At 40.3% G+C, this 15,011-nt stretch overlaps 2 protein-coding genes across 14 annotated transcripts in view; one reads left to right on the top strand and one right to left on the bottom strand.

Annotated features, from left to right (window-relative positions):
• Positions 1-15,011, top strand: part of SENP7 (SUMO specific peptidase 7) — a 184,947-nt gene that overhangs the window by 262 nt on the left and 169,674 nt on the right. For 6 of the 10 annotated variants that reach the window (XM_044941309.2, XM_006050463.4, XM_044941293.2 and 3 more), the window contains exon 1: positions 14,453-14,588. The exons of 1 other annotated variant lie outside the window; for it this stretch is intronic. The gene's annotated coding sequence lies outside the window, so the exon portion shown is untranslated. Of the gene's footprint in view, positions 1-14,451; positions 14,589-15,011 lie in introns of those variants that run through there. 3 more of the 10 variants (XM_044941279.2, XM_006050464.4, XM_044941266.2) reach the window with 3 other exon arrangements.
• On the bottom strand, positions 10,181-14,456 carry TRMT10C (tRNA methyltransferase 10C, mitochondrial RNase P subunit). 4 transcript variants are annotated; one of them, XM_006050458.2, is made up of 2 exons: positions 14,365-14,456; positions 10,181-11,710 (listed from the first exon to the last, which is right to left on the bottom strand). In XM_006050458.2, the coding sequence occupies exon 2, from the start codon at positions 11,678-11,680 to the stop codon at positions 10,418-10,420; it is 1,263 nt and encodes a 420-aa protein (XP_006050520.1). In that variant the 5' UTR covers positions 11,681-11,710; positions 14,365-14,456; the 3' UTR covers positions 10,181-10,417. The 4 variants fall into 4 exon arrangements, with proteins under 4 accessions (XP_006050520.1, XP_006050518.1, XP_006050521.1 ...); XM_006050456.3 differs by having other exon boundaries at positions 14,324-14,437; XM_006050459.3 differs by having other exon boundaries at positions 14,255-14,412.

Here is a 15,011-nt window from a genome sequence, read left to right as displayed (position 1 = left end):
GAGGTTTTTGCCAACTGAGGTGTGGTTGCAGCTGAAGCTAGCAGGATCTCTCATTCTGGTTTTGCTGGATCATGTGTACCTATTAAAAAAAAAAGAACCAAATTCTTTTTCCTACTTAAAAGGGAAATCTACGTTTATCGAGCGCCCCCTTGTGTCATACCTTATATCGTTTAATTATCTGCTGCTGCTGCTGCTGCTAAGTCGCTTCAGTCGTGTCCGACTCTGTGCGACCCCAAAGACGGCAGCCCACGGGGCTCCCCCGTCCCTGGGATTCTCCAGGCAAGAGCACTGGAGTGGGTTGCCATTTCCTTCTCCAATGCATGAAAGTGAAAGTGAAGTCGCTCAGTCGTGTCCGACTCTTAGCGACCCCAGGGACTGCAGCCTACCAGGCTCCTCCGTCCATGGGATTTTCCAGGCAAGAGTACTGGAGTGGGCGTTTAATCATCACTACTGTTTAATTGGAACACTAATCCAATGCGAATTGTTCTCTTAATTAATGTGGTAATCTTAATGTGGTGAAGAGTCCGCTTTAAACGCAGGAGACGCGTGTTCGATCCCTGGGTCGGGAAGATCCCCTGAAGTAGTAAGTAGCAGCCCAGTTCAGTGTTTTTGCCTGGAAAAGCTCATGGACAGAGGAGCTCTAGGGCCTACAGTCCATGGGGTCGCCGAGTTCGACACAAATGAGCGACCGAGCGCACACACAGCACACAATTAGCTGTGAGAGTTGAGGCTAAAGAAAAATTTGTCTAAGGTTATACAAGCAAGTGGTAAAACTGATTTTTTTCTGCAAGGAATTTCTGTGTCAAGAAACTTGATTACCTAAGGATCGCAGTAGTTTCTGCCTTTCTTAGAAACCTTTAGTTGATTCTCCGGGTTTGCAGAATGAAATCCAAGCATCATATTGGGCCCCATCCTAACTTTTCAGCTTCATCTTCCCTTTTTGTCTATGTTTATACTGCTCTCTTGCTATTCCTTGCCTGTGGAACTGTAGTTACTGGGTTTGCTGTCAGTGTTACAGAAATTGCTCTTAAGGAGTCAGAACATCGGTTTGAATCCTTTTACTGACTGAGTAAACCTTCAGCATTTCTACAGACCTGTGTTTCCTTCTCTATAAAACAGAGATAATAATTTGTACATCCTCAGAGGGTAGTCTTGGGGATCAAGTGTGATAATACAATGCCTTGCTTTGGTCACTTTGTACTTCCCTCAATATATATATGTATTTAAAGGTCTTCCTAGATGGCTCAAAATTTCTTTGCCCACAGAAACCATTTAAATAGTTTATTTTCTTTACAGCACTTTATACGGCTCATTTCATATGTGAAATGTGCTCTGTATCTGTGAGTGGATGACTTGTCAGGGTCCAAGTCTTAGGGAAAGCAGAAAGAATGAAAGTGTGTTCTGTCACCATGACAGAAACAGGGTGGTTTGCTGATACGGTGATTTGAAGTCTTTGGTTCATCATCTGTGACAATATGTAAAAGTGCCCAGCAAAATATTTTACATAGTGTGCTAAGTTGCTTCAGTCGTGTCCGACTTTGCGACCCTGTGGACCGTAGCCTACCAGGCTTCTCTGTTAATGGGATTCTCCACGCAAGAATACTGGAGTATTTGCCATGCCCTTCTCCAGAGGATCTTCCCCACCCAGGGATCTAGCCTGCATCTCTTACATCTCCTGCATTGCAGGTGGATTCTTTACTGCTGAGCTACCAGGGAGCATGTAATTAATTCATGTTTGTTTCTTTTTCTTAGATGTGCTCTTCAAAAGTTACTTAATGGATGATACTCTCTTGTTTTGTTTTGGGGTCACACCAAATGGCTTTTGGGACCTTAGTTCCCCAACCAGGGATTGAACTAGGGCCCTCAGCACTGAAAGCATGGAGTCCTAACCACGGGATGGCCAAGGAATTTCTGAGACACTCACTTTAATCATTTTTTAAATGGAGACATAAACATGAGCTATTCATTTATAGTTACAAATGTATTTACTCATAGATGCTTCTGTCTTTAAATGACAAAAATGAATTTTAGAGAGGTCACATAAAGCTATCCAGTTCCATGTACCACACTGTAGAAGTTAAAGATGGAAGATACTAACCCATTCACCTGTCAATTCCTTGAGGTCATATTGTACCTATCTTGCTCACCACTGTTTCCCTCAGACCTAGATTATACCAGTTTTCAATAAATACCCATTGAAGAAGTGAATGCCAACTTGCAGGAATCACCCCAATAAATGGATTAAGGGGTGAAAAGGCAGTTGAGTGCAGGGCAAAGAGCAGCAACATTGATAGAATCACACAAAACTTAATTTAGATTATAACCCTGATATTTGCTAATTCTGTGAGCTTGAACTGATAAGGTAATCTTAATACATTTTAACTATAAAAATGTACCAATACTTATAGGGTTACTGAGAGGAGTAAGTGTGATAATACAGGTAAAGTTTTGTAATACATTGCCTGGCTCATGGTGGGTACTTGCTTAACAGTAGATATTTTTTTTTGCAGTCTCTAAGAGCTACTCAAATAATGATTTAATAAGCTGAAAATGAAGATTAATAGGGACAACAATTACTATAATTTAAATGTGTAATATGTGAGGTGATAGCTATACTATGCGGTATAAATTCATGCTTACTATATGCCAAGCACAATCTGCAATTTTTTAACATGAAATCAACTGTTAAAGTTACTCTTGCTTTTATGGAAGAGGAAACAGGGACACTGAAAAGTAAGAGGTGGAGGTGAACCTGGAATTCAGGCAGAGAAATACAAAAAATCAGAGAAGAAATGTGGCTAATCTTGGTTTCACTAACCTTGAGTGTCTGCGTGTTAAGTCGCTTTCTAGTGTCTGACTCTGTATGACCCTGTGGACTGCAGTTTGCCGGGCTCCTCTGTCCATGGGATTCTCCAGACAAGAATACTAGAGTGGGTTGCCTTGCCCTCTTCCAGGGGATCTTCCTGAACCAGGGATTGAACCTGTTTCTAACCTGCATTGGCAGGAAGGTTCTTTTACCACTGCTGCTACCGCTAAGTCACTTCAGTTGTGTCCGATTCTGGGTGACCCCATAGACGTCAGCCCACTCCTAGTAGGTTCTTAATCCAGGCTATAATCCCATTATATTTCCCTATACCATTGTCAAATTGTTTTACATTAGAATCATCTGAAAACTTCTTAAAACAGTTACAACTCTGGTACCACCAAATTTTTGATTCAGTAGATTCAGTGGGTGGGCCCCCCCCAAACATACATTTCTAACTAGTTCCCAAATAGTGAGGCTGCTAGTCTGGAGACCACACGTTGGGAACCCTGGCCCTAATTCATTCACTTGTTTAGACTATTTCACAGTTTCTCTGTTCTCTCCTCAACTGATGAATCTGATTCTTATTTTCAGTAATAATAGAAATCAAAACAGAATTTTTGTATATTCTCATTATATCTGTGATGTGGTATCTAAATTTGTACTTTTATTTTCTGTCTTCTTTTCTGTTACTGGTGCAATAGATCCCATCCTTCTTGCTTATAAAAGGTTCCCTCTAACGTTATCTCCCGTATCTACAAAACAACCATGCTGCTGCTGCTGTCACTTCAGTCGTGTCCGACTCTGTGTGACCCCATAGACTGCAGCCCACCAGGCTCCCCCGTCCGTGGGATTCTCCAGGCAAGAACACTGGAGTGGGTTGCCATTTCCTTCTCCAATGCAGGAAAATGAAAAGTGAAAGTGAAGTCGCTCAGTCATGTCCGACCCTCAGCGACCCCATGGACTGCAGCCTACCAGGCTCCTCTGTCCATGGGATTTTCCAGGCAAGAGTACTGGAGTGGAGTGCCATTGCCTTCTCTGCAAAACAACCATAACAAAACAAAAAACTCTTGGGATCTCATAACTCCCTCTACCTCCTCATTGCTATTCCCCTTCATATAGAAACTCTTTGGAAGGATTGTTTATACTCATAGTCTCCAGTGTCTCTTTGATATTTGCTATGAAAGTGCTGCACTCAATATGCCAGCAAATTTGGAAAACTCAGCAGTGACCACAGGACTGGAAAAGGTCAGTTTTCATTCCAATCCCAAAGAAAAGCAATGCCAAAGAATTTCAAACTACTGCATAATTGCACTCATGTCATACACTAGCAAAGTAATGCTCAAAATTCTCCAATCCAGGCTTCAACAGTATGTGAACCGTGAACTTCCAGATGTTCAAGCTGGTTTTAGAAAAGGCAGAGGAACCAGAGATCAAATTGCCAACACCTGCTGGATCATCAAAAAAGCAAGAGAGTTCCAGAAAAAAATTTATTTCTGCTTTATTGACTATGCCAAAGCCTTTGACTGTGTGGATCATAACAAACTGTGGAAAATTCTTCAAGAGATGGGAATACCAGACCACCTGACCTGCCTCCTGAGAAATCTGTATGCAGGTCAAGAATCAACAGTTAGAACTGGACATGGAACAATAGACTGGTTCCAAATTGGGAAAGGAGTACATCAAGGCTATGTATTGTCACCTTGCTTATTCAACTTATTGCAGAGTACATCATGCGAAATGCTGGGCTGGATGAAGCACGAGCTGGAATCAAGATTGCCGGGAGAAATAGCAATAACCTCAGATACTCAGATGACACCACCTTTATGGCAGAAAGTGAAGAAGAACTAAAGAGCCTCTTGATGAAAGTGAAGGAGGAGAGTGAAAAAGTTGGCTTAAAACTCAACATTCAGAAAACGAAGATCATGACATCCAGTCCCATCACTTCATGGCAAATAGATGGGGAAACAATGGAAACAGTGACAGAATTTATTTTCTTGGTCTCCAAAATTACTGCAGATGATAACTGCAGCCATGAAATTAAAAACCACTTGCTCCTTGGAAGAAAAGCTATGACCAATCTAGACAGCATATTAAAAAGCAGAGACATTACTTTGCCAACAAAGGTCCATCTAGTCAAAGCTATGGTTTTTCCAGTAGTCATGTATGGATGTGAGAGTTGGACTATAAAGGGAGCTGAAAGCAGGATTTAGACTACAATATAGCTGCTAAGTGCTGTGTTGTCATTAAATTTACAAGGTCAAGAATTCCAGATGAAGTTTTTCAGCCTTCACCTGAAGATCATGAAAAATATGGTGGGGATCCACAGCAACCTCATAAACTGCATATTGTTTCCAGAGTAAAAAGTACAAAAAGACGTCCATATTGGGAGAAAGATATAATAAAGATGCTTGGGTTACAAAAAACACACACTCCTCAAGTTCACAAGAATATCCCTTCAGTGAATGCAAAGCTGAAAGTAGTTTAACATTTGATAAGAATCAAGCCCCTGAAGCTGCCCCAGGATCTCCCAGCAGAGGAGGACATATCCAACATGTGCCTGAAGAGCACTGGCGAGCTGGTCATGTAGTGGCTTCTGAACCCCGCGGACCAGGAAGCGAAGAAGTGCTGACGGCCCAGCAGCTTCAGAGTAAAAAGTGGAAGTCATTTCTATTTAAAGATAGTGAGAAAGTTCTCATTAAAATATTGAAAAAATTCTAATCCTTAAAAAAAAAAAAAAAAAAAGGGAGCTGAGCGCCAAAGAATTGATGCTTTTGAAATGTGGTGTTGGAAGAGACACTGTAGAGTCCCTTGAACTGCAAGGAGATCCAACCGTCCTTCCTAAAGGAAATCAGTCCTGAATATTCATTGGAAGAACTGATGCTGAAGCTGAAACTTCAATACTTTGGCCACCTGATGTGAAGAACCGATTCATTGGAAAAGACCCTGATGCTGGGAAAGATTGAAGGTGGGAGGAGAAGGGGACGACAGAGGATAAGATGGTTGGATGGCATCACCAATGCAATGGACATCAGTTTGAGTAAGCTCTGGGAGTTGGTGATGGACAGGGAAGTTTTGTGTGGTGCAGTCCATGGGTCCCAGAGTTGGACATGACTGAGCAACTGAACTGAACTGCTACCACCCTGATCCAACTCACTGTTATCTTTTGCTTTTGTTTCTGCAGTAGCCTCCTAACTGGTCCCTCTCATTTAATCTGGTGTCAGTAGAGCATCTAAAGTTATCCTTTTTAAATGAATCAGGTTGATTCATTCAACATATGTCAAGCTGCATCTTCCATGGTGGCCCAGTCAGTAAAGAATCTGCCTGCAATGTGGGAGACCTGCGTTTGATCCCTGGGTCAGGAAGATCCCCTGGAAAAGGAGATGGCAACCCACTCAAGTATTCTTGCCTGGAGAATTCCATGGACAGAGGAGCCCAGTGGGCTATAGTCCATGGGGTCACAAAGAGTCAGACATGATTGAGTGACTAACACTTTCTTTTTTCACTTTACGTGCCAGGCACTGTACCAGGTCCTGGGGATACAGCAGTAAATAAGACAGAAAAGGGAGTTCCCTAGTGGCCTAGTGGTTAGGATTCCAGGCTTTCACCTGCATGACCTGGGTGCAATCCCTGGTCAGCAAAATGAGATTTTTCCAAAAAGGAAAAATGGAACATTGTAAATCAGCTATACTTTTCAACTGTGTACTCAGTCACTCAGTTGTATCCGACTCTCTGTGACTGTGTGTGTGTGTGTGTGTTAAGTCAATTGAGTCATGTTCAGCTTTGTACCTCTATGGACCATAGGCTGCCAGGCTCCTAAAGTGCTTCTGGGCACATAGTAGGTACTCAGTAAATACTTGCTAAATGAATGAATGAGGCAGATAAGCTGCTAGACTGGGAAAAAGGAAGACCATTGTGGTGATATAGAAACAAGGAAGAGGATTTCAAAGAGGGAAGAGTTCAGTGAGATCTTCATGGTCCATTAATTAGTAAGAAGTGGCTACTGAATCTGTCTGGAAACAATGGAACTGATGTAAGCACAGAACAGATCATAGGTTTATCAAGGTTTATCAAGCTGCACTTTTCAACTTGGCAGCCTCTAAGGCCTTAAAGCATGGTTTGTGCAAGTGAAGAACTGAACTCATTTAAGTTAAAAAACTGAAGCAGTTAGCTTTTGTTAAACACATCTATTGTTTTGGTTTGACTGCATTTTAACAATTGAAAATTTAGTATTCATATATTTATTTCTTAGAGTGAAAAGCAGGTTTATTTAGAGAGAGACACACCCCATAGAAGAGTGTGAGCTATCTCAAAAGGCCAGAGGTGGCCCCAGGGGATGGGGTCACCTAGGAAAGTAAGAGTTGTGCTGGGAGAAACTCACTCCAGAGTGTGAGCCATTTCAGAAGGTGAGAGCAGCCTAGTATTCATATTAAGATGTTCTATAACCATTAAAATACATATCAGATTTTGAATGTTTAGTTTGAAAAACAATATGAATGTAAAATCACATTAGTTTTCAATAACTAATAAATATTGAAGTAATGTAGGCATATGGGTTAAATATAGTAAAACTAATTTCAGTTTTTATTTTTAACATGGCTACTGGGTCAAGTACATATACGGATTGCATTGAATCTCTATTGAATAGCAGTGGTGTAAAGGAAATGGAAGCTGTGTTCTGAACACTGACTTGAAGGATCTGGCTTAGAAATTAAACTGTAATATAGTAGGGGTAATAGTAGCAAATAGAGGATTTTTAAAATTGTTTAATCATTAAAAGCTGGGAATTTGGTAGAATGTTTGAAGAGCAGGAGGGAACTAGAAACGTTATTACGTGAAAATGTCACTGCTGCTGCTGCTGCTGCTGCTGCTGCTAAGTCGCTTCAGTCGTGTCGACTCTGTGCGACCCCATACATGGCAGCCCACCAGGCCCCGCCGTCCCTGGGATTCTCCAGGCAAGAACACTGGAGTGGGTTGCCATTTCCTCCTCCAATGCATGAAAGTGAAAAGTGAAAGTGGAGTCGCTCAGTTGTGTCTGACTCTTAGTGACCCCATGGAAATGTCACTAATAGGTAATAAAGGGAAGACCTTAGGAAACAAGTTACCTTCAAAGGGAAAGAATACTATAGTATAAATTATTGGGTGTTTGAGATAAAGGGAAAAGCTGTTCCTTCCTACTTCACACTCAGGAGATCATACCATCTAGTTAGGAGAAACTGAAGCAGTATTTGAGGTTCTGCTAAATTCCAAATTCTAAAAAAATCTATAACACTAACATCAGTATGAGCTCAAACTGTGGGAGCTTGCCACTGTGATTTAGAAGCAATCTTAGAAGTCAGTTACTGCTTGGCTATTGGGAAGGAAAAAAAATTAACAAAAAAAGTCCAGTGTTGCATCACTGAAACATCTTAGCATATTGTTACACAGAAGTATGTGTCCTCAAAGGGACATAACTTGCACATATTGTATTAGAAACTCTATACATTCTGAATGTATAGTCTGAATTAGTTTATATTTATTTTGCACTTAGGTGCCAGGCACCATATTGAATGTTGTATGTGAGTCAAGAACTATTTCTAATGTTATATACAGATGAGAAAAACAAAGTTTGAGAAACTGATCAATCTAAAAAAGCAACGTTAGAACCTATAAAGTGGAGCTGGTACCCAGGGAGCAGGGCTGGAACACTGGATACTCAGGAGGTGGTCCAGGAACTCTCTTTGCTTTCCCCCAGTGCCAGTCCTGTCAGGTGATGTTAATCACTTATTTACGCTATTTTACTTTCTGGTTGTATCTCAAGCAGTTTAAGTATTAGCACCTTGCTACTTAGTAGGGTCTAAGAGTTGAAATTCATTCATAATGCAGTTGTTTCAATTCTAAGTTTACGCATGACTTTTTCAAGGCCTTTCCAGATGCCATGAATTTACGTTAGGTGTCTCGTGTTTTTCCATTGCATTTCATTCTTGCCTTATTATAGTGGCCATAATTTGTAGGTTAAAAGCCAGGACAGACCTTTTGAATTGTGAGATAATACCTAGAGGCAGAATTGTGCTGTGCTTAGTTGCTTGGTCCTGTTCTACTCTCTGTGACCCCATGGATTGTAGCCCACCAGGCTCCTCTGTCTATGGGGATTCTCCAGGCAAGAATGCTGGAGTGGGTTGCCATGCCCTCCTCCAAATCTTCCCAACCCAGGGATTGAACCCAGGTCTCCCATGTTGCAGGCGGATTCTTTACCAACTGAGCCACCAGTGAAGCCCAAAAGGCAGTTATTTTGAGTACATTTTCCTTATCTATAAAAAAAGTATTAATGATAATACCTAAATTTAGTTGTTTAAATTCTGCATAGTAGGGCTTCCCTGGTGATTCAGCAGTAAAGAATGTGTCTTCAATGTAGGAGATGCAGGTTTGACCCCTGGGTCAGGAAGATCCCTTGCAGAAGGAAATGGCAACCTGTTACAGTATTGTCTGGGAAATCCCATGCACAGAGGAGCCTGGTGGGCTACAGTCCATGGGGTCACAAGAGAGTTGGACATGACTGAGTAAACAACAACAAACTGCATAGTAACTATTTGGCACAGAATAAGTACTTAATATTTAGTAAAAGATTGAGTTCTGCTTTAATAAATGTACTGCATAGCATACCTCAGGCTAACATCCAATTCAGAAACTAAGTAGAAATATTTGGCCATTTCTATTCCCATGTTTTCCAACTTTTCAATGGTGCAAGTCTACAATGAATGTGGTTCCTAAAGTTCCTTTCAGTATCCCCTTCATAGAAAAAGGAATGGGCACGATAGCTTCCTCTCAAAGTTCACCACTAAAAAGGAATTAACACAGGCTATCTTGAGAAGTCCAAAAATCCTGGAAAAGAATTTTCTGACTGGCCTCACTTAAAAGTCAGATGTTCATCTCAAAGTGTGAGTGAGGTGTCTTTTTTGGGATAATCAGCTGTGGCCAGGGGAGCAAGGCCTGTAAAAATATGGCAGCTTCCATTCAAACCATAGGACTGGGAAAAAGGAAGTATCTCCTTGAAAAGAAAATATTTTATCTACAACAGTGAAGTGCTGTAATGACACTCTTCAAATAAAATCTTTTTTCCTAAGAGGAAAAGAGATGAATTTTATCCCTACAAACACATTTTTCATTATATAGCTGTATGTCATGGCATTCCAAGGGACATCTTAACAAAGCCTCAGTTAAACGATATACCTTAGTGTCTATGACATGTCCACCACTGTACCAAATGTTACCTTAAATAAACCACCACCTGGGGTTTCATCAATTTTTGATGAAAGGTTAGTTGTTGACATGGCTGAAAGAACATTTAAGAAGGAAAATGGAGTCTGAGACTCAAATTAGTCATAAAAAAGTCACACAAATGGTACAATTCTTTTACTGGGCTCAAACAAACATGGACAACTTTTTACTTTCTAAGATTTTGTTTGTTTCTATAGTAAACAAAATATATTTCTAAAGTTTTACACATTTGATTAACTGGAGAAAGACAATACTTCAGTTAGGAAAGACAACCTTTAAAAGAAAAAGAAGTGAATTTCCTTCATGATAAAATGGACTAATAGAACTGTATTCCTAATCCACTTTATTTTTAAGCTATCAAATGTTCTCCTTCAAGCTGCTTTTTCTGTGTCTATTTATAGAGCCTCTTGGAAATGAATTAAAAGTCTTTGACTTCTTCATTCTGTTGAGAAACTCTTGAGAATGCTGAGATATCTCCAGATAACCAGCATGTTTTCTCCTAGGAACAAACTTCAGAGCCTCTTCCCAGCTACCAGTATTTTTCAGACATAACAAAATACGCATCATTTGATCTAAAGTGAGATTTTTGGTACCAGTGTCCCACTGCAGATATTTATCTAATGGAAGGCATTCTGTTGCCAGCTTCAGCCGTTTTGCTTTGGCTAGGGATGTGCCTGGCTGCATATTCTTATCAACAAAAGACCCCACTATATAAATTTTGTCATGCTTGAAAGTAGTCATAACATTGGGAGAATCTGCAGTTAAATATATAATATTATCTTTTGGAAATAAATCTACATGAGACTTTTCTGTTGCTGTTAAAAGCAATTTGTTCCATTTTTCTCCATAACGTTTAACTAACTCTTTATAGTAGGTACCTCCTGTTTTAAGATTACAGAAATAAATATGGAAAGGATCAACATTTCTTCTGTTACATCCTTCACTTTCTAAAAGTTGGGAAACTGCATTCTGTAATTCTTTTGGTTTCATATGGTCATCATAAGCCATGTCAAAAACCAAAGGCTGTCCAAACTGCATGGCCTGGGCACCTTTCCAGCCCATTGCAACGTCCATATTCCTGTCCCAAAGTCGTAGAAATAGAAAGTTTTGCTGTTTATCTTCCTTAATGGTTTCTGGTAGCTGATCTTTTTTAGCTTCTTCTTTTTCTGCTTTTTTCATTTCCTTTTTTATTTGTCTGGCTTTTTTCATTTTTTCCTTAATATATAAGTATTTTAAATATTTCCTTTTTGATGACTTAGAAACACATTCCATAAGGGTTTTGAGCTCTTCTTCACTGAAGTGTTCTGGTACTTCTTTGCCAAGCAACCTCCACATCTCAACTAACTCCCTGGTGGCAGCTAGAGGATCTTCATCCTTGCTACTTGTGGCTGTTGAAACATCCTCTTCTTGCACACTAGATTTCATTGTAATTTTCCACCTATCCAACTCCAGCTCTTCAGGAGGTGGTGTACTCTCCTTATTAGGATAGGATGCAGCTGGTATTTTGGAAGACATGTATCTCTGCATAATTGTTGAATATAAAACCCTTCTCTTCCTATGAAGGGTAAATGGCACTAAAACTCTGGCAAAAGGTCTTAAGAAGGTGATACTGACACTCATTTTGAGGAGAACAGGTATGTAGGAAAAGCCCTATAAAAAAAGAAAAATGTAATGAAAAGTTAAAGATTGTATAAATTTGAGATATCAAAATACAATTGATTCTGAAACACAAAGTGGAATCTTAGTCCAACTTATTTGTTGCACCATTAATTTTTCTTGATTCCTGTGGCCTACAGCCTGTGATCATTCATTAGGAAAAAAGTGGAGAAAACTCTTTTGGGTTCTTATTTGACATATGAATTTCACTCTTGTTTTAGACAAAGGATACCTTGAAGATCCTACTTAGGTTTGTATCTGGGGACCCAGAAGATCAATGTTACTGAAAAACAAAGTTATGTACTATATGGCTGAGATAGTACTATATTCTCCATTTTCTACTAAGCCTAGATACAGACCCAAACAAAAGATCCTCAATGAGCAATATGTAAAGACAAAGGGCAGAAACATTACAGAAAATGGCAACTAGTAAAAACCATTTAGCAGCTGCTGTGCCAATGCCCTCATATTTTCAAAAGAGAGACTTTTTTAAAGCTTTTAAAAAAACATTTATTTATTTGGCTGTACCAGGTCTTAGTTGCAGCATAAGGGATCTGGTTCCTTGATCAAGGATCAAACCTGGGACCCTCGCGTTGGGAGCGCCAAGTCTTAGCCACTGGAGTACCAAGAAGTCCCTAGAGAGATCTTCTGATTTAAAAACAAAATAAAATCTCCCTTCTCCAATATAGACTTTACTCTGCAGCAAATAATGTTATTGCCAAACAAAATATCCAGAATTAGGGCAAATATATATATATATATAAGCTCTACAATTTTATCCTATAGGTCTGGAAGTCCACAAAACAATGAAGATACTTAAAGATGTGAAACTAATGCTTGACTTGAAGCAAAAAAAAAAAAAAAAAAAAAAAAAAAAAACCCCCAAAAAAACACGGAATTCAATTTTTCACAAAATGAAACTAAAATACTTGAAAAATTCCTTCTTCCCTTGGCTTCATTTACTGACACTGCATATTCCTAGGTCTCTGACCTGTGCACTGATGTTCAGCTCGATCCCCCATCCCTCCCCCAAACACACACAAGGTGGATACGCTTCTGAGTTCTGTCCTTAGTCCTCTTTTCAATCTAAATATTTTCTCTATGAACTCTGATCTACCTCCCTGACTTTGATCACCATGTATGAGATGACACTTCAAATGCAACAAACTGAAATCTGTCTCCCTTTCCTTCCCAATCTGCTTTTCCTTCTGTTGTTTCAGGAAGGGACAATAATATCCATCCATTTGCTGATGCCAGAAACTGGGAGTCATTTCATTACTGTCCTCTCTCACACCTTCCATTCCTAATTTGAGTTATAATTATTTACTTTCTAAGTACTTCCTGAATCCATTCACTTCTCTTCAACTTCCTTGTGTCTCCTAGCTTCAAAATTTGCTCTCCCTCTTCTCTAAACAATTTAGAGCTAGTGCAGATCAATACAGTCATCCTCCTCAATGTGTATTTTTAAACTCACTGTTACCAGGTCAAACTCTAAACTTAATATATGTGGCATATAATTTTTTTTCCCCCACAAAATCACCTTTTGCTTATCTCCAGCTACATCTCTAGCTATTTGTCACCTCAAACTTTAGATTAACTATTCCTCCTATTGACTTCCCTCTTAGTTCAGCTGGTAAAGAGTCCGCCTGCAGTGAAGGAGTTCACCTGTAATGCAGGAGACCTGGGTTCCATTCCTAGGTTAGGAAGATCCCCTAGAGAAGAAAATGGTAACCCACTACAATATTTCTAGCCTGGGAAATCCCATGGACAGAGGAAACTGTTGGGCTACAGTCCATGGGGTCTCAAGAGTAAAGTACGATTTAGGAACTAAACCACCACCATGGTAATCTGGACAAGGCCTGTGTTTATATTTTGACACTGAACCCAATGCTTCGCAGTATATAGCTCACATTTATCATTCAAATATTTTTCGATTACATACTCCTGGCCAATGCTTCTCTTATTTAAAACAAGTTCAGACAGCTTTTAAGAAGAAAGCATTTTACTTTAGACTCTTCTAAATATTTAAGCGAGAGTTCTCAGCTTCAATATGAGAGGTACGTATTTCAGAAAAAGTCTTGAGTTTTGTCTTTGTAACTGATAACTATTTTTAGGATATCATAGAAATACTCGCTTCCCCCCAATTTAAAGTGAACAAGAATATCATTTTAGGCAACACCCTTTCGTTTCATGTATTGTACCTTGTTGTTTAGTTGCTACCTCGTGTCTGATTCTTTTAGACGTCATGGACTGTAATCCACCAGATTACTCTGTCCATGGGATTTCCCAGGCAAGAATAGTGGAGTGGGTTGCCATTTCTCAACCCATGTATCTAACCGGGTCTCCGGCATTGACAAGCAGATTCTTAGCTGCGTAGCCAATAGGGAAGCCCTCCGGGTATCGTTCTACTTACAGTTTATGAATCACTGGGCTTCCTTTTATCTGTGGGCCTGCCTTGCGCACAGGCTCCAGTACCTTAGGCCTCCCGCTTCCTCCCACCTCGCCACACACGCTGGGAGACAAGAAAGCCGCCCATACCCGCAGTGCAGAGACAATAACTCCCGCGGGTGCAAACCGCAAGGAACCCAACAGCACCCAAGATTCTACCGTGAACTTCTGCCAAGGGATGAGCGCCGTACGTGACTCACAGCTTGCCTATCACTCGACACAGTTTCCGTCGTGGACGAAAGACTCGAAGCCGGAAATCCCGCCCTTTCCTCCAGGCGCTGCCATATGACGTCACACCATTAGGGGTGCGTCTGCAGGCCTGGAAAGTACCTCTGTGGTGCAACACAGGCTGAAAAACACCCACTGACCTTAGCACTACAAAGACGATTGGAACCACATTGTGAGATTTGGGGGCTGAAGCCAGGTGAGAGTGGGTAACGGATGAATGGAATATGAGAAAATGAAGTCGAGTTCAAACATTTTTATGAAAGTTGGCAGTTCGGTGAACTCAGCATCCGGTGTGGTGTCCAGGAAGTTTCCGTTATTTTTACTCTTATTGGGAGAGATTTGACCAACTGATCGGATTGTTAACATGGGAATAAGGAAAGAAAGGATTCAGAGGACAGTTGGAGAGGATCGCTCTTGTACAGGAGGAGGAGTACTTCCTTTTTAACAAAAAGGGAAGAAACTTAGGTAGGGACGGAAGTCAGTTTGTAGATATGGCAGTTGTAATTTGAGAGTTCCAGTTTCTTTCTTTTTTTTTTTTTTTGACTGGAAGATAGTTTCTTTACAATGTTGTGTTGGTTTCTGACATACAACAATGTGAATCATCCATAATAATACACAG

This window comes from Bubalus bubalis, chromosome 1 (assembly GCF_019923935.1).
Source record: "Bubalus bubalis isolate 160015118507 breed Murrah chromosome 1, NDDB_SH_1, whole genome shotgun sequence".
Classification (NCBI taxonomy): Eukaryota; Metazoa; Chordata; class Mammalia; order Artiodactyla; family Bovidae; genus Bubalus; species Bubalus bubalis.
This window is presented reverse-complemented; position numbering and strand designations above follow the sequence as displayed.

Excerpts from the sequence above, each read along its gene's own strand:
- TRMT10C (XM_006050458.2), bottom strand. The coding sequence starts at position 11,680 with ATGAGTGTCAGTATCACCTTCTTAAGACCTTTTGCCAGAGTTTTAGTG.